The sequence below is a fragment of the Carlito syrichta genome, unplaced genomic scaffold (genome assembly GCF_000164805.1).
Source record: "Carlito syrichta isolate Samal-C Ts95f unplaced genomic scaffold, Tarsius_syrichta-2.0.1 Scaffold316215, whole genome shotgun sequence".
Classification (NCBI taxonomy): Eukaryota; Metazoa; Chordata; class Mammalia; order Primates; family Tarsiidae; genus Carlito; species Carlito syrichta.
Window position 1 is genome coordinate 691,302 of NW_007260311.1, and position 22,603 is coordinate 713,904.

Genomic DNA, 22,603 nt, shown 5'->3' on the forward strand with positions numbered 1-22,603 from the left:
ACAAAACCTGAAACCCACAGCCATAAGAGATAAGATAGACAAGTGGGACCTCATTAACCTGACAAGCTTCTGCAAAGCCAAAGAAACCATCAAGAGAGCAAGAAGACAGCCCACAGACTGGGAAAAAGTATTTGCCAACTCCAGGTCCGACAAAGGCTTAGCATCTTGGATCTACAAGAAACTCAAACATGCTGAGAGGAAAAAAACAAACAACCCCATTATAAAGTGGGCAAAAGATATGAACAGACATTTCTCAAAGGAAGAAATCCGAGCAGCCAACAGACACATGAAGAAATGTTCAACCTCACTAAACATCAAGGAAATGCAAATCAAAACCACACTGAGATACCACCTAACTCCAGTCAGAATGGTCATTATCAATAACTCAAAAAATAACAGTTGCTGGAAAGGGTGTGGGGACAAGGGAAGACTTTTACACTGTTGGTGGGAGTGCAAACTAGTGCAACCTCTGTGGAAAGCAGTGTGGCGATTCCTAAAAGCTCTAAATATTGACTTCCCATATGACCCTGCAATCCCCCTACTGGGAATATACCCTGAAGAACTCAAATCTATCAAAAAGATACCTGCACACGAATGTTTATTGCAGCATTGTTCTCAATAGCAAGAACCTGGAACCAACAATGCTGCTCATCAAAAGAGGACTGCATTAAAAAAATGCGGTACATATACATGATGGGATACTACGCAGCCATAAAAAAGAACAAAATCATGACTTTTGCAGCAACCTGGATAGAACTAGAGTCTATAATACTGAGTGATCTCTCACAGAAACAAAGATCTGAGTATCACATGTTCTCACTCATATAGTGGACCTTGAACATCTACCATAATGCTATAAGAAAAGGACTGACAGTGGTGGGAAACTATGGGGGGGGACAGGGAGGGGATGGGAGGTGGGACTAAGTAGTCAATATCTGTCTGGGGATGGGGAGACACCCCTTATTAACAAGGGTGCCTGAACGATGCACATTTGTATACCTAACCCTTAACTGTACCCCACAATTTTATAATAAAAAATATGTTTAAAAAAATAAAGTCCATGCCATAAGACACAAAATGGACAAGTGGGACCTCATCAAACTGAAAAGCTTCTGCAAAGCCAAAGAAACTATCAAGAGAGCAGGGAGACAACCCACAAAAAATAAATTAATTAAATAAATAAAATGTTGGCTAAGTAGCTATACCTGCACTATTCAAGGTACTGTGACAAGTGTGGAGAGAGAGACAGAAGTCTATAACACAATCATTGCCTAGAAGAAACTTAAAATTTTAACTAAGCAAATTTTTAAAATGTTCTAAAAAGTGAAAACATGGAGTGTGGGCAAGTCCACTTTGTAATACGTTTCATTTCCACAGGCAATTGCTGGTTTTGCATCAAGATATTCTTACGTCACCTGTTGCTGGATTAGTAAACCAAATTTGGGTGGTAATGGCGGTTAGTATTTTAATATTTTATGAAATATTTTTACTAATTATTTAGAGCAATATTAATAAACAGTAGTTAGGGTACTATAGCTACAATTGAATATGGTTTATGAGTATGCATCACATTCTGTTACAGTTTGATTAAATATTGACAGACTTAACTTTGATATGCCTGATGTTTAAAATTCATTTTTGTGGTTCTAATTGGACATTTCGTTTACTCTTTCATAAATGCTATGATGAAGACTATTAATGAATAAAACACATTATGGTATAATTTTTTAAGATAGCATAGGCTTAAAACCTTTTATCATATTTTATTCTTTAGAATAAAAGGAAGTAGTTTCTCATTTCACAAAATCTCCAGCCATTTTTAAAGACGTTAGATCAACATTTTTATTTTATTTTATCTTATTTTACTTTATTTTACTTTTTTGAGTCAGAATCACTCTGTCACCAAACTGACGAGCAGTGATACAATAGTGGCTCACCGCAGCCTCGACTTCCCGGGCTCAGGTGATCTTTCTGCCTCAACTTCTCGAAGTAGCTGGGACTATAGGCATGCGTCACCGTGCCTGGCTAATTTTTTTATTGTTGTTGGTAGAGATGATGTTTTGCTATGTTGCCCTGGCTGATCTCCAACTTCTGGGCTCAAGCAATTCTCCTGCTTCAGCATCCCAAAGTGCTGGGATTGCAGGCATGAGTCACTATGCCTTACTAGCGTTTCTTTTCATTTGGAAATTTTATTTAAAAATATTTTTACGCTTAAAATGAGTATTAGAAACATATTATTCGATACTGTATATAACTGGGAATTATAATGAAATTCCAAAAACTTTCTAAAAATCATATTATCCTAAGATTTTTGTCAAAAATCTTTCTGAAAATTCTGTTTTATTTTAAATTTTAATTCCCCAGAATCCATTGAAATCAGCATTTATTGGCAATGCTAATAAATCATCTAAAGGCTTTATTTCTCTTATTTTTCTTCTAAGTCTTGGTTGTATGTCCATCTTATAACTTTTGTGGGGTTTTTTTGAGTTGGAATCTCATTCTGTTGCCCAGGCTGGAGTGCAGTGGCACGCTCACGGCCACCCCAGTGTCAACCTGCTGGGCTCCAGCGATTCTTCCACCTCAGCCTTCCAAGTAGCTGAACTACAGGCGCACGTTTCCACACCCGGCTAATTTTTTAAATTTTATTTTATTGTAGAGATGAGGTCTCACCACGTTGCCCAGTCTGGTCTCGAACCCGCAGGCTCAGGCAATCCTCTCACCTCGGCCTCCCAAAGTGTTGGGATTATAAGCTTGAGTCACTGCACTTGGCCTATAACTTTTTAATGTAGTTTTTAAGAATGACAAGCTGTTGGTAAATAAGTAGACTAATACTTCTGATTTGTAGCCTTTTCTACTTAAAAGTCTTTATGGAGCAAGGACATTATTTTAGAGTTCTAGTAAATTCAAGTATGCTAATTTTAGCAACAATAATAAAAGAAAACTTTTTTTAAAATTTATTTTGCTTTCTTACAAAGTTATACTGTGTAAAAATTATTTACAAAAATATTTAAAGTAGAAAATGAGATTATTATGCATACTATTTTGAAACTTGCCTTTTAATTCCTCTTTAACAGCCTTTCCTGGATTTATTTCACATCAGTACATATATTTTCCTCATTTTTAAGGCTGTGGAATATTTCATTGTATATTAATTATATGCATGTATAGTAATTTATTTAATACTTTCTAATGCACATCTTAGTTTCTGGTTGTGTGCTATTACAAACAGTATTTCAGAAAGCATCACTGAAATTAAATCATTTTTATTTGTCAGATTAGTTTCTATGGACTTAAAAGTGCACCGTAACACATTTTAAACTATAATCTAGATTCTGCTAAGTTGCTCTCTGAAAAACTTTTCCTGGATTATATTTTACCAATTAGTGTATGAGAGAACATTCTCCATTTTCTCATGAACACTAGATATTCACAGCCTTTAAGTATTTGTCAGTTTTTTAGGTTAAAAATAATACTTTCCTATAATTTGTATTTCTTTAATTAGTAAATTAGAGCACTTAGGCTTTTTGAGCTCGATCTTCCATTTATGTTCATTTTGTATTCATGTCTAAGAATTTGTTGTATAAGAAAGGTCATATATATATATATTGTGAAATTTATTGACCTTTTCCTTTATATGGCTTCTGGGGTCATGACACTCCCAGAAAGACTTTCCTCACCTTGAGACTGTACTGACAGATTCTAGTTCAGAAAAAGAATGATCATCACTTTTCCAAAAAATAAAAACTGATAGGATACTGGCCTGATCCTGTGTCCTCTGTTATGCAATGCCTACAATCTTTATCTGTTCCAGTATTTAATAATGTAGTTACATTAAGTCCTTTTTATAAATGTCGATTTTTTGGTTATAGATATCATTTTATAAAGCTGGAAAACTTAATGACTATATTGAAAAATGTGGAGCTAAGGTAAGTCTTAAAAAGAATAATAATTCTAGATGTTGTTTATGTGCTCAGTTTCTTTTTCTTTTTTCTTTTTTTTTGAGTTGGAGTCTCTGTCGCCCAGACTGGAGGGCAGTGGCTGTGCTCAGTTTCTTAATCATCAAATTAAAATTGGAGTATCTTTTTCATAAGTTATGGCTATACATGTGAAAGGGCCCAACAATTTTTTTCTAGTTATTTTTTGCACATTTAGTATAGAAAGTGTGAGGGGGGAGGCTTATTTTTTTGTTGGATACTTTATTTCAGGCATTTTAGATGGCATAATCTCATTTATCATAGGCATCTTCAAATAAGTGAACATCCCCATTTTTACAGATGAAGAAAATGAAATCCAGAGAGATTAAATTATTGTCCACAGTTATATAGCTAATATGTAGGAGAACAAAACATTATAGATTGTATTCTACATGATGATGAGCTTCTGGATCTTTGCAAGGAAAAAAATAAATACAGAGGGTTGAACACCTTTTGGTGTCTCAGTAAATCAAGGTGTGGAACCTTGACTAGAGCTCCTTTCAGGCCTCTGCATGTAACTCTGAGGCACGTATCATTGGGTAGTCTAGCAGCCTGTCCAGCCATTACTGTTGGCGTCTGTTTCTACATTAAGTGAGGTCCAGCATAGTGAGGTTTTCGGTCATCTCTAAAGATGCTGCCTATAGAGTCTAGAAGAATGAAGGTTTCAATAATATCTGGTGGTGCTTTCCAGTTCCCTAAGAAATATTTGAATGGCCTGATAACTAGTTTCAATCATCAGTTAACAATCTGTGGGAACGTAGTATTGTTAGGAGCCATAAGGAAGAATTAAATCTTTTTACTGAGACAAGTGCTTGGTCATATAAGGGTTCTGGCTATCTTGCAAGACCATTTATGAACTATGAGAAACAGATTTACAACATATCACTCACCTAGAACTAGGATGTAAGTCTTAAGCAATCTCTACAAAATTCTATTCTTTATTGTAGAAAATATCTCACTTAGTGGAAACCCCCTTGCTGTCTTACTGGCCTGCTCTTGAAAAGTTTAATCTTGTTAATATATTGATTTAAAAATTGTATTGCCATAGAATCTGTAAGTCAAAATTGTATCAGTTTTGGACAAAGGCCATGATAAATGTTACAAAAAGAAAGATACAATATGATTTTTAAGATCCTAACTATCAAAATAGCTATATTCTGAATGAAAGAATAAGTAACATTTCAGTACAGCAGGTCCTCCAATAAGATTATTTTGTTTAACATTGTATCATTATAATGTTGATGAGGAGGGAAAAAATCAATTCCCAGCTGAGGTCATTGTCTGTGGACTTCGCAGGGTTCTGTATGAGTTTTCTGCAGATGTATATTCGTTGAATTGGTGTGTCTAAATTGTCTTGGTGTGAACGAGTGTGGGTATGTATGAGTGTGCCCTGCAATGAAACAACATCATGTCCAGGACTGATCACCTTCTTGCACTCTGAGCTGCTGGGATAGGCTCCAGCTATGCTACCCTGAACTGAAATAAGAGGGCTGGAAAATGAATGAATGAATGAAAAAATGGCTCATGCCTGTAATCCCAGTGCTTTGGGAGGCTGAGGCAAGAGAATTGCTTGATCTCAATAATTTGAGACCAGCCTGAGCAACATAGCAAGACCTCCTTCCCTACAGGAAAAAAAAAAGTTAGCCAGGCATGGTAATATGTGCTTGTAGTTAGCGCTGCAGTGAACTATGGGCACTCCAACCTGGGTGACAGAGCAAGACTCTGTCTCTCAAAAAAATAATAATCGGCCGGGCTCGGTACCTCAGCCTGTAATCCCACGCTTTGGGAGGCCTAGGTGAGTGAATTGCCTGAGCCCGCGGGTTTGAGACCCGCCTGGGCAACTTGGCGAGACCTCATCTAGTGAGACTCCAACTCAAGGAAAAAAACAATTAGCTGGGCGTGGTAGTGCGCACCTGTAGTTCCAGCTACTTGGAAGGCTGAGGCGGAAGGATCCCCAGAACCCAGCAAGTCAAGACTGCGGTGGCTGGGAGCGGCCACTGCACTCCAGTCTGGGTGACAGAGTGAGACTCCGACTCAAATAATAATAATAATAATAATCAATTAATTAAGTATACAATAATTATACAGATACACAGCAATAAATGATGCAATAAAAAGTGCTCAGAAAACTTGCCATGTTTGTGATTGATTGTTTTTTTAACGATGTGGTGGTAGGAGGTGCTTCTTACAATTTTCTCCTTGGAAACATTTATTCCATGATTTAACCCACTAACACTGTGACTACTACTAACTCACTGATTTGCCAAAAATTGGGTAAATTATTATCTTACTTGTTTTTTATTGGTCTTTCTATAATGTATGTATAGCTCAAATTTATTTCATTGTTTAATATTAGAAATGTTTTGGGCATTTATTTAGAAATTTGGTGATGTTTTTGTGACCAGAACTATGTTATAGGTACTTAGCTCTTATCTATATCAACTAGCCTATGATAAAATTGGTTTAGTTGTATATAGTTTTGATTAAAGTTGTAGTTTGCAAGAATCTATCAATGACATTGAGGACTTACTGTATTGATTTAGCAAAACAATATTTATACTAAGTGTCATCATTTTATATGTACTTCAAAATTAAAAGAAAAATGAAAAATTAAGAAAAATATTGCCCGTGGTTCCTACAGAATAATAAAGGTACTTTGTGCTGTATTTTCTTCCATCCTATGACTTCACACCTTTGACTTCATTGGTGCAAGATGTCACATCTCCAAAATATTTAAAATATTTCTAATTATAGTCTTATCCATTTCTCATTCCTACTAAGTAAACTAGTTTTGTCCTTTACTCTTTTTTTGAGTAGGAGTCTCACCTTGTCACCCAGACTGGAGGGCACCACAGCCTCGACCTACTGGGCTCAGGTGATCCTTCCACTTCAACTTTCCAAGTAGCTGGAATCACAGGCATGTGTTACCACGCCGGCTAATTTTTTTTGTTATCATTATTTACTATAGAGCCGAGGTCTTGCCAAGTAGCCCAGGCTGGTCTTGAACCTCTGGACTCAGGCAATCCTCTCGCCTCCACCTCCTAAAGTACTGGGGATTACAGGCATGAGCCTCCATGCCCAGCTAGTTTTGTCCTTTTCACCAGACTTCCAGATCCTGAATTATTTGTTATCACAAGCTTTAGTCCAACATCACTTGCTTTCCTACCCTCATTGAACCCTCATGTTATGCTTAACTTTTTAAAATATGGGTGCTTTTCACATAATTATAGCAGCTTTTTATTGAATGCCTATAATAGGCCAAGAACTCTACTTGATTTTGAGGCTAGAGCTGTGAACCAGATAAAGTCTCTGTCCTCAAAAATCTTATAGCAGGAAACAAATCCCCACCTTTTCAAGTTTTTCAAAGAGTTTGTTTGGACTTTTTGTTGTTTCTTAAATAAATGTTTGGTAAAATTTACCTATAAAGCCATCTGGGCTTTAGCTTATGGGAAGGTTTTTAACTATAATGTAAATTTAGTATGCAATAGATCTATTCAAGTTATCTATTTCAAGGAATATGTTCATCTCATATAAGTTGTCAAATTCATTGGCAAAAAGTTGCTTATAATATTTTTTTATTTTACTTTGCTGTAGTAGTGTCACCTCTCTCATTCATGATATTGGTAATGTGTAACTTCTTTTTTTCTTTCTTTCTTTTTCCTCTCTGATCACTCCAGCTAGGGTTTTAGCAATCTAGTTGATTGCTCAAAGAACAAGCTTTTCGTTTCATTGATTTTTCTCTGTTGTTTTACTGCTTTGTATTTGATTGGCTTTTGTTTTGGTCTGTTATTTTCCTTTCATCTTACTTTGAGTTTAGTTTGTTCTTAATTTTTCTAATTTCTTAATATGGAAGCTGAGGTCATTGATTTGAGAATTTCCTTCTTTTCTAATATAACTACATTTAGTACTGTACGTTTTCTCCTAAGCACATATTTTGTTTTGATTTTCTTCAGTTAAAAATACTTTCTAATGACTGACAGTGGTGGGAAGCTATGGGGGAGGAGGGGAAGGGAGATGGGATTAACAGTAGTAAATATCTGTCTGGGGACAGGGAGACACCTCTTATCAACAAGGGTGCCTGAACGAAGCATATTTGTATACCTAACCCTTAACTGTACCCCAAAATATCATAATAAAAAGTATTGATTACAAAAATACTTTCTAATTCCCATTTGATTTCTTCTTTTTATCTATGGGTTATTTTGAACTATGTTATGTAGTTTCTAAATGTTTGGGGATTTTCTAGGGATCTTTTTTGCTATTTCTAATTGTTGTTAGAGAACATGTTCTGTGTAACTTGAATCTTTTTAAATTCATTGAGACTTGTTTACGGTTCAGAATACAGTCTACCTTAATAAATGCTCCTTATTTGCTTGTGAAGAATGTGTATTCTAGAAATATGTCAAGTATTCCATAAATTTTAATTAGGGCACATTGGTAGGTAGTATTGTTAGGTCTACTATATTCTCACTTAATTTCTGTTTACTTGTATCAGTTATTAAGAGAAGAATATTAAAATATCTATCTGTAATTGTGGATTTGTCAGTTTCTCCTTAAAGTTCTACTAGTAGCCAATTGCAGAGACCTCTCCAAAATAAGTCTACCCTTGGTTACTTGGGGGGAACTTCCTAGAGGGATAACAAATGTATTGTTCATGCACACCCTGTAAATAATTGTTTCTACGATGGGTGTCACCCAAATAGAAAAAGTGGTAGATAATTTGTTCTTAACTTGAACTGAAGTGATAAATGACACTATCTTTGCCCTGCAAGGCATTCAGTCACCAACCAGGATGGTTGTGAATGATAGAATTGCCCCAGGCTCATTCTTTGCAAGCCAAGACTGAATCTGTGCTGATATATCCTGCTGTGTCTCAATTAATTCCTCAAGACAAGGAGAAAGTCAATAGGGAAGTTAAAGAAAAAGCCTTCTGACTTTCTAAGGGAGACCCTGGTGGCTTATGGGATTTGTTCAGTTGCTTAGGTCTGGGCCCCTGTGTTCATATTTGCGGTCAACATTGCAGATCAACCTCATCTTGCTGCTTGGAGTCCTATTGATAGTAGCCCTTAATTAAATTCTCTGTGAGACAGACTAAACAGATTTGGTCCATCCCCTGCCATCAGATTATTCAGTTGTGTCCTGGAAGCATTCACCAGAAGCCAAAATGGTATAAATGAGGGCTGGATAATATTGGGAGACAGTTCTCCTTGGTGCTCTTACTTTTTCGCATGGCTTTCTCACAGAGTTAATGGCAGTTTTTTTTCCTGGACTATACCTTCAAGGATGTTTGTATAGCAAACAGCCTTGGCTCTTTCCCTAGTCTTGGCTGTTTCCTCACATGCCTATGTTAATCCATACTCAGCTGAATGCTCAAGAGGGACCAGGACTCTGCTGAGCATTCTGGAAGTTTGGTGAAAAGAACAAAACTAGCCGGGCATGGAGGCTCACGCCTGCTCAAGAGGGACCGGGACTCTGCTGATCTCCAGAGTTTTCTCTCTGTGCAGATCTTTCCTCTCTAGTACTTTGCCCTGAAAACTCTAGCTTTCTTGGCCTCCATGGTCTCTCAGTTCTCTCAATTAAGGGAGACCACCACCAGGCTCTTCCTGGGATCTCCCTCCCTGCACCCATCCTGGAAACCCTCTATAATCAAGAAACTGGGCAAATCCTAGAGCTTATCTTGTTAGTTTCCCATCTTTTGGAGATTGCTCTTCTTTGTTGCCTGGTATCCAATATCTTGTGAATCATTATTTCATATAACTTACCCAGGTTTTTAGACCTTCAGGTGACAGGATGAATCTGGTTCCTATTACCTATTGGTCAAAAGTGAAACTGTTAACTTTGTGTGTGATTTGTATAACTTTTGCATAATGCATGATGTCTTAGGCCCAAAACTATTAATTTTTAAAATTGGCCGGGCTCGGTAGCTTAGCCTGTAATCCCAGCACTTTGGGAGAGGAGGCCAAGGCGAGTGGATTACCTGAGCCCGTGGGTTCAAGACCAGCCTAGGCAACTTGGCAAGACCTCGTCTCTACAATAAATAAATTAGCCAGGTGTGGTAGCACGTGCCTGTTGTTCCGGCTACTTGGAAAGCTGAGATGGAAGGATCACCTGAGCCCAGCAGGTCGAAGCTGGGGTGGCTGTGAGTGTGCCACTGCACTCCAGCCTGGACAAAAGAGTAAGAATCTAACTCAAAAAAGTTAAGTTAAATTAAATTAAATTAAATTAATTCTGTACAAATGGAGATACTCTTTTGGTTGCATGTGTGACCATGTAGGTATTTAATTGTTTTCTGATGTTGGACTAGAGTGAACGATATTGAAAAATATTACAAGATAGTCCTGGTCTGGAGTCCTCTGTGTGGAGCAGAACACAAAGTAAAGCTGAAGGTTCTTAACACAGGAGCTCTCAAGGTTTAGGTTTATTGAGTAAGCAGGTAGAATTTGGCCATGATAGCATGACAGTAGTAGTGGTTTTGAAGTGAATATCTTTTAACACATTTTAAACTTCAGAACCAGGTAAGATAAGCTATATCAATGTCTATAAAATAATTGTTATCCAGAATAGCCCAGTTTGTTGGGTGGTTATCTAAATATATAGTCATTTAGTATGAGTTTATAAAGTACATAGCAATTGCTTTAAATTCACCCAATTTTTCCTTTCAATATATATATATTTTTAGATAGAAGCTCCACAGAAAGTAATTCCTATAATTCTTCAAAACTGCCTTTCATATTCACTCACGACTAGACTTGCTCCAGCCTGGAATAGAACTGGCCATCTCTTGGTACAAGGTGACTTTATCTCTTTCAGTCATTGGGGCTTTCTGAACTAGATTGCTTCTATAATTTACATCTGTCTTAATTCAATAATAATAGATAGATTATTTTTATGAAATAGTTCTTAAAACTGCCTCAGCTAAGCATTCTCAAACAAACCCACAACATGTCATATCCTTACTTTGATATTATATAAGAGTTCTGCTGAGGTTTCTTTTGGTTTTTTTATTATATAGTACTTGACACTAAGAAAATAAATACAAGTTAGAAATAAATATAAGTTAAAAAGTAGTATAAATTGCTAGTACTGTTGGAACTGAAAATCTGAATTAATTTTTATTGAGGTCTGACTGTTTTCTAAGTATTTTATAGCAAGAGATAAGTATTTAAGGGAAGAATTAGGTATTTCTGTCCTTTTAATTGAATAGATACTTTTTGAACGATTATGCTCTTTCTCTGAATTTTCATTAGATATTTCTGTGTATAACAACTGCAGATTTAAAGTATTTTTTAGCTTTGATAATTTCACATTGAGCATGTTTATATTTATCAAGCCTAATTATGAATTATAATATGGCTTATTCTATGAATTTTTTAAGGAAGAGATTTTCTTTCTCAGATGGGAAAGCAAAGTGCTGTTGGTGAGTAAAAATGCATAAGTCAATAGATAAAACATGAATATAATTAACAGTTAAAGAAATCAACATTACAAATAATTGTGTTGTTATAATCTTGATGATTAGGTTATATCAGAATATAATCAGTTATTATCATAATCAGAATTTCACCTGGAAAATCACTTCTGGTTTAAAATACATATTCCACCTATATGAGAAAAATTTACTTGTCTTTTTTTGTGTTTTGTTTTTTTAAATATACTCATCTTGATTAGAAAAAGCTATATTTTTATTTTTCTCTACTTAAAGAGAATTATTGCTACAAAGGAGTTTAATTCTGCAGGCATTTATAATGTGTGGTTTCCAGAATCATATCTTCAAAAATTATTTAGTATTGATGTAAGTCAAAGCTTTATTTCTTATAAGAAAAATATAGTTCTTTTTCTCCTTTAAAAAAGCAAGATAGTCTGCAGAGACACAAATGACCTAAAGTATATACTTTACTATGTAGCTTAGTCTAATTCCTTGGCAAGAGCCCATAGTAGACATTATTAATCCATCAGGGTAGCTTTCTCCATCATTTGAGTATAGCCTTAAAATTCTGACCCATAATCTGCAACTTTTGGATCTGAGTTGACTTTCCAGCTAAAGATTGTTTACCCTCATTGCACTAGTTTGATATTTACATTGTGCAGTGGAAGACATTGTGCTCTAGCTCTGAGTAAATGGGCTCATTACCAAAATCTAGTTTCATCCCCAAACACTATCGCAAGACTATAGCTGTAGAGATTGAAGATAATAGTTTAGGAGAGAAAACTTCCTCACCACTGTGTTAGGTTTTTTTTACTTTTATAGAAATGTCATACACCACAGAAAAATGAACAATTGTAAGTGTATATAGGTCATCAAGTTTTAACAAACTAAACACACCTCTGTAACCAGTTCTCAGATCAAGAAACATTACCAGTACCCCAGAAACCCCTTCATGCTTTTTTCAGATACCACTCCTTTCCAAATTTTGCCAAAAGTAGTTTTCTTTATGAAAAAGCAAGGTGAAGACTTCAGAGCTCCAGGAGATCTGGAATATATCTGCCAGTGTTTTTGAGGATATTTATTAGTAAAAGAAACGTAGCCGGGCTCGGTGGCTCAGTCTGTAATCCTGCGCCTTGGGAGGCTGAGGTGAGTGGATTGCCTGAGCCCATGGGTCCGAGACCTGCCTGGGCAACTTGGTGAGACCTCATCTCTACAATAAATCAAAAAATTAGCCAGGTGTGATGGTGCACACCTGTAGTTCCAGCGACTTGGAAGGCTGAGGTGGAAGGATCACCACAGCCCAGCAGGTCGAGGCTGCGATGGCTGAGAGTGGCCACTGCACTCCAGTCTGGGAGACAGAGTGAGATTCCAACTCAAAAAAAAAAAAAAAGAAACGTGGCATGAAACCTCTCCAGATTTCAGAAGACAGTAACCATATTTTCACATATATTAGATGTACGATTTTTATAAGGCATTTGTTGGATTTTCCTCTTGACTGTGAGATGTCTCATTTTTCTTACTATAACCTTGTCCTTTGACCTCCCCCCACCATATTCATACTGTTTTATACCTTTGTCCATTTTTTAGATGTCTCATCTGTAGACTATCAAATATTAAATGGTGATTATTTGAATTTTACCATGTGTGGGAGAAATGTCTGTTCTTAACTTAGTTTTTGACTTGAATAAGTTAATTTCTTTTGCTAGTAAAGTGCTTAATTTTAATTTGCTAGTAAAATACTTAACTTGATAGGGTAAAGTAACAATTCCAGTCTAAAGTTAAATATTTTATTTTCAGTATTAGGCATCAATGTAACAGAAACTCAAATTTGTCTAATTATAGAAGCTTGCACAATCAGACTGCCACCACCTGAGGTACCACATATTTTGATTATTATAATTAGCATGTACTTTATATATTTATTATGTAACATGCTATTAAGTTTTAACTTTAATGTGTAGGGTGATAGGAAAGTTTTTATTATCAAAATTCATATTATTAAATGCTGATACATTTATATTTTTCTAAATCTGCTTCCTCTAAGATAATATAATTCTGTTTAACATATTATTCCTTTGTTCAAAAATCTTTTTAGGTGGCATCCAGGATTCTCCTCTATCTTATTCCCTCTCAGCACTCTCTTCTTACCTCTTCTTTCACCTGCCCTTAGCATTCTGGTAGTATTTTTTCGCATCTATTTTTTACACATAATAATTTCTAGGTTTTTAGTAGAAGGATATGTCTTTTATTTTGCAAATTCCCCTAGCAGCTACCATAGAGCCTTACATATTAATAGTCACTCAGTAAATATTATTTCTCTAGACCAGTGGTTCTCAACAGAGGGGAATGGAGACGTTTGGCAATGTCTAGAGATAATTTTGTTTATCACAATGAGGGGAGAATGGGGTTGCTACTGGCATCTAGTGGATAGGGGCCAAGGATGCTACTAAATATCCTACTATACACAGAACAGCAACTTTATCTCCACCCCAACAAAGAATTATCCAGCTCAAAGTGTCAATAGTGCTGAGGTTGAGAAACCCCAGGCATAGGAAATGATTCTTCCTTTGCTTAGAGTGTCTCTCTGATTGGATATACATGTCCTGCTCATCCTTAAGGGCTAGCTCAAATGCTATTCTTCCATTCATTTATTTCTCTCTAATTTTTTGATTACCTGTTGTGTTAAGGCAATGGGCAGGTCAGAGATGAACAGGATCTACTTGCCTGTCCTCAAGAGTCAGGTAAGCCAGTAGGAAAACTGAATGGGCAACAAGACACCAGAAATGGGACAGACACATTTCTCTCCTCTACTCAACATTATAGACTCAGTACATACATACCTGTTAAATTAAATCATTTCTCTAAATTATGATTGATCATCAGCTCCTCTGAATCTTACTTTTGCTTACATTTTTGATGTGGCATTTTTCTTGTTGTGACTGTTATAAAAATTAGTGTCACACATATATTCACACATACAAAATTAAATTTGTAATCATTTCGAGAGTCCAGGTGCTGCTCTATTCATCTGTATTTTTCATGGAGACTAAAAGATAACTGGATTTAATTTTTCTTTTATCAAAATCTAGTATTTAGCCAGGCTCGGTGGCTCAGCCTGTAATCCCATGCTTTGGGAGGCTGAGGTGAGTGGATTGCCTGAGCCCGCGGGTTCGAGACCCGCCTGGGCAACTTGGCGAGACCTCATCTTTACAATAAGTCAAAAAATTAGCCGGGCGTGGTAGCGTGTGCCTGTAGTTCCAGCTACTTGGAAGGCTGAGGCAGAAGGATCGCCAGAGCCCAGCAGGGCGAGGCTGCAGTGGCCAGGAGCAGCCACTGCACTCCAGTCTGGGCCACAAAGTGAGACTCCAACTCAAAAAAAAAAAAAAAAAAATCTAGTTTTTGTTTTTAGGCCAAGCTGGGGAAATAAGGGTGAGGAGGAGAATGTTTCTGGTCTTTCTCTCCTCCAGTTCACCTTGTTTGCTTTCATTCCCTTTCCTGAAAATCTACCATAGCCTCCATTGACTAGAAGAGGAACTCCCAGCTTTGTAACAAGACATACAAAGTCCTCAGCAAATTGATCCAAACCTACCTTGCTTCCCAAATAGCCAAACTACAAATTATTTCTCAAAGATATCATGGTCTTTCATCCTGCCATGTCTTTGCTTATGCTGTTGTCTCAGCTTTTAATGCCCTTCTTTGGCTTATCTTTCAAGGCTTATCTCAGGCACCTGTGAAGGCTTCAGCCATCAGGCATCAGCCACCTGTGAAGGCTTCTTCAGCTCCCAAGTCTCATCTCTCTTTGTGTTCCCCTGCTGTGTTTAACACATATTGTTGTCTTTGTAATTATCTCATTAAACTGAAAAGTCTTAGAGGAAAAGTTCTGTGTCTTATTAAGGTTTCTGTCATAGGACCCTACTCCAGTGCCTGCCAGTCATTCCAGTACAGATTTGTGGAAGTAATGGAAGGATAAGTGGAGTGGAAGACTAATTTCTATTTGAACTAGGTGACTTTTATTTCTAAATTTTAATTCCTCTGCACTAGAAATTAGAGTCATTTTCTAAATCTTGATCTTTGACCCTATTTAGGTAAATTTTAAGACAGTTTATTATAACTCATTATGAAAAATGGGAATTGAACCTTATCTTTATAATTTAAATAGATACTGAAAAATTCAAGAAGCAATTGTAACAATATTTTACTTCTTTCTAAAATCTTAGGCTGCATTAAACTTTAATACTTTCCCAAAAGTGGTTAGAAAGGAATTTATATGCACAGATTGCCTAGGGTTTCATTTTCAGCCCTCTTTTCCTTAGCAAGCTCACCTATTTCAGTGACTTTGGCCTATACACCAGTAACTCCCAAGTATGTTTTCTATAGTTGAAACTTCTCTGTCCTCTCTTGGATATTTTCACATTAATGTACTAATGGCAGTCAGCTTCAGTAATGTCTAAAACTGAACGTATTTGTCACCCTTCCCAATCCCAGATCTGTTCCTTTGTCATTATTCTTTTCATTACTGGTGTCAACAGCCAGTAAGTTACCTATCTAAAGACTTCGGCGTCATCTTTGGCTTTTCCTCTTTCTCATCTCCTCTTTCCAACTAGTCTTTAGTAACCTACCTTGGTCTTTGAAATCAACTCTTCTCTGTCTCCATTTCCATCACTCTAATTGAGATTCTTCTTTTGCCTGAACTATTAAACTTGTCTCCATATGGGCCTTCTTGTTACCGGTCATTCCCTTTCTAGTTTGTTTTCTAACGTTTCCTCACAGTTCGACAGAGTTCATTTTCCAAAACATAGGTCCCCAACCTAAGTATCTCAGCATTACTTAGAGAAAATTAAACTAGATTGGCTTTATAGGAAGGAGTAATATTTATTGAGTACCTGCTTTTCAGTGTGGTTTTTGTCACTTAAGGATACTTTATAAACATTTGCTAAGTAAATAAATACAAAGGGTTCACAGTCTTTTGGAGTATGTGGTGAACAGAGTAGTTTGAGCCCTGCAGCAATTGACTTGAGTTTTTTAATAGTGTAGTAAATACCCAGAAGGATATACACTTAAGCTGTGTAATTAGGCATATATGACAACCCATAAATCACAAACATTTAAACCTAATACTTCCCTTCTTTGAATTCAGTTTTAGGTTGTGTTTTCTCTCATTTTATTCATCCCTCTGCAACCAGTGTTTTCTGACATTCATATCCATCCCTTCCGTAGCCATCTTTTCAGCACACAGTTTAGGCAGTTGATCTCTTAAGCGCAGTACATCACAGCATGAGATTTATAGCTTGTGTGAAGGAAAATATGTATTCTTATTCATTGTGTCCCTGCTTTTTTACCTCACAGCATAACCACAGCATAACTTATCTTTCTTTTCCTGCAGTCATGTTTTTATGCTGTTCCCTTCACCTCCATTTTTATTAGTCTTAATGAATGCCATATAATTCAGCAAAGGTTTAGTCATTGGACATAAAGGAAACGGGCTCTTATTGGTAGGAGTAGATAAATCAGAGTGGGAGCAATGATTTAAGCAAATATTTTGTTAAAATGCTAAGAATTTATCTGGGCAACAAGAAGTTGGCCAGTTCAGTTGAAGTTTCTTGAAAAGTAGTTGGGAGTGAAGTTAGAACATTGCTTCTCAAAAGATGCTGTGGTGATAGGCTAAAAAGGGAATGAAGGATTGTGAACCGGTCTCACTAACCTTGATTAGTGTCCTTTCACCCATTAATACTTTTATTTTTTCACCTCCCTTGAGGTCACTATGTATCTTTGACTAAACTGTGAGAAGATGCCTCCCAGGAAGACTTCCCGAGTGAAAGAAGTGTAGTTGGCAAATTCTTGTTAGTAAACACAAGCTAAAATGCCCAATAGGTTGGGAACCCAAGAAACAAGGAAGAAAATGTTCTAGGAGGTGGGGAGGGAAACTAAAAGGAGGAAGGAGCATTCACTCTATCTTCTACCCTCTAAAAGACCAGATAGAAGTATAACACCCTCACTCATACTCTATTAAAAAAAAAAAAGAAATGAAAAAAATAATGTAAGAAGCTATCCTTATAAAATGTAAATACCTTACTTTGGAAGGAATTCAACCACCTACAAATTAATGTAATAAAAAAACTGAAAACCAGTTGAAATAAGTACAAAGTAGTTTTGTTTTGGAGGTTAAGAGGAAAAGTATTAAATACTTCATAAATTGTAAAGAGGAAAAGTAGAGTGAGCTGCAACATTTATGACATGCAAAGTGGTTATGAATGATTCAGTGTAACTTAAGTCTTTAAAACTTTATAGACTTTAAAACATATAATGTGTATATATGTGTGTGAATGTAACATATATTTTTTTAATGTTTCTTTTTCTTTGCCAAATTCTTTGAGGACTTATGCATTTAAATTTTATTTCTATTAAAAGCTAAAAGAATTTGATATTTCTCAGAGTATTATAAAGGATTTTTACACTAACAAGAATGCTGTCATTGAGAAACATTCCATTTTAAGCAACTGGTGCTACGTTTTGCCAAGGTGAGATTGCAATTTGTAGTATTTAGAGTAGGCTCAAAATATAGTAATTTTCTCTTATTTTGCTTTTTAACCTTGATATGTGCAAATGTCTAAACCATTTTGGTGAATTTTAAAAACTGAATTGTAACTTTTAAAAAAGTATTGACTGAGAGCATAGTGCTGTTCAAGTCTGCAACCTGCACATGACTTTAGGGCCCTGTGCACCATGGCCCTGGCAGCTGAGGGCCAGTGCCATCTTCGTGCTGCATACAAGACCAGCCCTGCTCTTGGTGTGTAAATTCACAGAGAAACATGACTAGAGAATGATAGGAGACAGTATTGGAACAGTGGAAATGAGCAATTTTGTACCAGAAGCTTTGGGAGACGTTGTTTAATAGTTTGCGTGAAATTGGGAAAAATTGAACAAACTAGATGATTTTGGTGCATTGGAGAGCATGAAAGCTGCTGATGAACTCTATTCTCCTTTATAAGGAGAAGGAACTATGATTAAGATCTGCAGAAAATACAGAACTTGTCAACACATCTTTTTATGAAGACGGTTGGCTGATCAAGATGACACCAAGTAATCCTTCAGAATTAGATGAACTAATGAGTGAAGAAGCATATGAGTAATATGTGCAATCTATTAAGGAGTGAAAATTGAGTCCCCAAATAAACTAGCATGAGATAACTTATTTTAAAAATGTTGAAAGAATATTGTCATACTTACTAAGGCCATACATTTTTATTCATTAAATTACTAAAATAATTTTACCATACATTCACATTTTTATTAGATCTAGCTTTGAAAAACAATATTTCTAGATTTCTCATTGTAAAATGACAACAACTATTATAATAACATTAATGAAACCATATAAACTTGTACCTGATATTTAATGACTGATTATAATTTGAAACAAGCTGAGTTTTAAGTCTGTACTATCATTGGAAAAAAATGATTTGTTACTAATATAAGCAGGACTATTGCAATGGAATTTTAACTTGCTTAGGAAAATTAACTTTAGTAGCATACACATAACCAGTCACTGAAGCAGGGGAGAGATAGATCAACGACATAGATTTGATGCTAATTCATTTAACTCCTAACAGACTTTTCTCTGAAGTCTAACAATTACTAGGCATACCTTTGACTGACAAAAATTTATTAATCATTATTTTGTATTTATAATTGATGCACTGTTTGCAAAAATTAACTTCATTTTTTTCTAATAATTCTAGTTGTTAAGATCTTTACAAATGAAGTCTATATATGACAAACCCACAACTAACATCATACTCAAAAGTAAAAAATGTAAAACTTTTTTCTCTAAGATCAGGAACAGCCGGGCTCAGTGGCTCAGCCTGTAATCTTGTGCTTTGGGAGGCTGAAGTGAGTGGATTGCCTGAGCCTGAGGGTTCGAGACCCGCCTGGGCAACTTGGCTAGACCTCATCTCTACAATAAATCAAAAAATCAGCTGGGCATGGTAGTGCATGCCTGTAATTCCGGCTACTCAGAAGGCTGAGGTGGAAGGATCGCCGGAGCCCAGTGGGTTGAGGTTGCAGTGGCCGGGAGCGGCCACTGCACTCCAGTCTAGGCGACAGAGTGAGACTCCAACTCAAAAAAGAAAACAAGATCAGGAGCAAGACAAGTACTGTATCCACTTCTATTTAACATAGTACTGGAAATCCTAATTGGAGCAATTTGGCAAGAGGAAGAAATATAAGGCATTCAACTTGTACAGGAAGAAGTGAAATCATCCCTGTTTGCAGACGACATGATCTTATATACAGAAAACCCTACCAAAAAACAGTAGAAACTAAGAAACACATTAAATAAAGTTGTAGCATACAAAATCAACACACAAAAACAGTAGCGTTTCTCTACACTAACAACACATTGTCTGAAAAATAAATCAAGAAAACAATTTAATTCACAATAGTTACAAAAAAAATACTTAGATATAAATTTAACAAAGCAGGTGGAAAATGTATACACTGAAAAGTATAAAACACTGATGAATCAATTTGAAGAAAGTACAAATAGATATCCTGTGTTCATAGATTAGAAGAGTTAATATTATTAAAGGGTCCATATTATACCCAATCTACAGATTCCATGCAATTCCTAAAAATTACAATGACTTTTTTCACAGAAATAGAAAAAATTATTCACATGGAACCAAAAAAGACCCCTAATACCCAAAGCAATCCTGAGCAAAAATAATAAAACTGGAGGCATCATATTCCCTTATTTCAAACTATACTACAAAGCTATAATAATCAAAACAGTCTAGTACTAACATAAAAATAGGCACATAAACCAATGGAACAGAATAGAAAGCCCAGAAACAAATCCACACCTTTATGGTCAATTGATTTTCAACAAATGTGCAAAGAAAGGATGGTCTTTTCAATAAATGATATTGGGAAAACTAGATATTCACATACAGAAGAATGAAACTGGCCGTGTATCTCACACCATAAATAAAAATCAATTTAAGATGGATTAAAGACTTAAATAAATGTAAAACAACAGAAGAAAACACAGGAGGAAGGCTCCAATGACATTGATCTGGGCAGTGTCTTTGGATGTAACCCCAAAAGTGTAGGCAACAAAAGCAAAAATAGATAAATGGAATTATATCAAATTAAAAACATTTGTTATGGCAAAGGAAACAGTCAACAGAGTGAAGAGACAACCTGCAGAAAAAGAGAAAATAATTTGTAAACCATACATCTGATAGAGGGGTAATATCCATAATGAACTGAAATGACTCAACAGCAAAAAAGCACATAACCTGATTTTAAAATGGGTAAAGGACCTGAATAGACATTTCTCAAAAGAAGACATAAGAATGGCCTACAAGTATATGAAAAAAAATGCTCAACAACACTAATCATTACGGAAATGCAGATTAAAATAACAATGAGAGATCACCTCACACCTGATAGAATGGCTATTATCAAAAGACAACAATAACAAGTATTGGTGAGGATGTGGAGAAAAGGAAACAGTTGCATACTGTTGGTAGAAATATAAATTAGTACAGTCGTTATGGAAAAAAAAATGTGATTCCTCAAAAAATTAAAACTAGAGCTACCATATGATCTAGCAGTCTCACTACTGAGTATATAACCAAAGGAAATGAAATCAATATGTCAAAGAGATATCTGTACCCTCATGTTTATTTCAGCATTATTCACCACAGCCAAGATAAGGAATCGGCCTAAGTATACCTCAGCGGATAAATGGGTACAGAAAATGTGGCATATACACACAATGGAGTATACACAAGAGAATAGTAGTCAGCCTTTAAAAAAAAGGAAATCCTCTCATTTGTGACAACATGGATGAAACTAAAGGGCATTGTGCTAAGTGAAATAAGCCAAGCACAGAAAGATGAACACCATACAATCTTGCTTATATGTGGAATCTAAAAAAGTTGAACTGTGATTAGTAGGGGCTGGGTGTTTGGGGTTGAAGAGGTGGATTAGGGAGATGTTGGTCAAAGGATTAAAACTTTCAGTTAGGAGGGATAAATTCAAGAGATCTATTGTACAACATGGTGACTATAGTTAATAGCATGTATTATTAAAAATCCCAAAAACTTTTAAGTGCTCTCAACATACACCAAAAAAGTGTGTAATGTGTATATAAATTAGCTTGATTTAACCATTTCACAGTGTATACGTATTTCAAACCAGCATGTCATACACAATAAATATGTATAATTTTTATTTGTCAATTAAAACAAAATAAAAAGGGTTTGTACAATGTGTTTGAAATAGAAGCAGATATTTAGTTTATTACTTATATAAGCCTAGTAAGATAGTGGCTAGACTTTTTGAACATTTTCTAAAACACATAGTAAACTTATTAAACTATATTTGAACATTGACTCTTAATGTCTTACCAATTCTCATTTTTCATAGTATGAAAATGGGACAGATTATAAGTATTCTTCATACCATGCCTCCTCACTGTCCTTTTCACTCATATGAAGATCTCCAGGTATATTGGGATGACATGGTAAGGAATGGAAATATATATTACATTAGAAATTATTTGATTTTTTTCTTATAGCATAACCTAAGTTCAGCTTTCTCCAAGATGTTTTTAATTTTGTGCTTTTTAGTATGGCTATAAACTTCCAGAAGATTGTGAAAATACTAAAATATACTGCAGCATCTATTTCAAAATGATCGGAGAAGGGACCTTCACATATCCTTTATGCACCAGTTGTAACAGATGCTCTCTGCTCACCTTATGCAATCTTGCTCCCACCCCCGTGTCGTCATCATTTTCAAATTTCTCTATGTCTAAATGAGGCTGCAGTACTTTCCCTCTACTTCTTATCTGCACAAGTGTTTTTTGTTTTGCTCAGAATTTCCTCCTATTTTTATTTGAGGATCAACTTAATAAGGATAGTTTTTTTTTTTCCTTAAACACTATTTCAATAATTTAGAGGGAAAAAAATTAGAGTAGGCAGAAAAAAATGTTTACATGTTTCCTAATAGAAAGTTAGGATGTTATGATTCTCCTTAGACAAGAGCTCCCTCCAGTGTCACTTTAGATATTATTGAAAAGGTTAAATTAAAGCAATCAGTTGTTTAACAAAGATTTTTCTTTTGGGGAGATTATCTAATTTTACAAGTAAAATTTAGAGAACTTGACTTGCACTTAATGTGCCCCATTGACTTA

The 22,603-nt window shown here is 35.7% G+C and overlaps 1 protein-coding gene across 1 annotated transcript in view; it reads left to right on the forward strand.

The window, feature by feature from the left end:
* The window catches only part of CUNH18orf63 (chromosome unknown C18orf63 homolog), a 44,584-nt gene that overhangs the window by 7,044 nt on the left and 14,937 nt on the right, over positions 1-22,603 (forward strand). The window contains exons 2-9 of the mRNA XM_008073943.1: positions 1,378-1,456; positions 3,870-3,926; positions 10,654-10,765; positions 11,350-11,391; positions 13,198-13,274; positions 17,809-17,918; positions 21,835-21,931; positions 22,038-22,123. Coding sequence (XP_008072134.1) covers positions 1,378-1,456; positions 3,870-3,926; positions 10,654-10,765; positions 11,350-11,391; positions 13,198-13,274; positions 17,809-17,918; positions 21,835-21,931; positions 22,038-22,123 — 660 coding nt within the window. The remainder of the gene's footprint in view (positions 1-1,377; positions 1,457-3,869; positions 3,927-10,653; positions 10,766-11,349; positions 11,392-13,197; positions 13,275-17,808; positions 17,919-21,834; positions 21,932-22,037; positions 22,124-22,603) is intronic.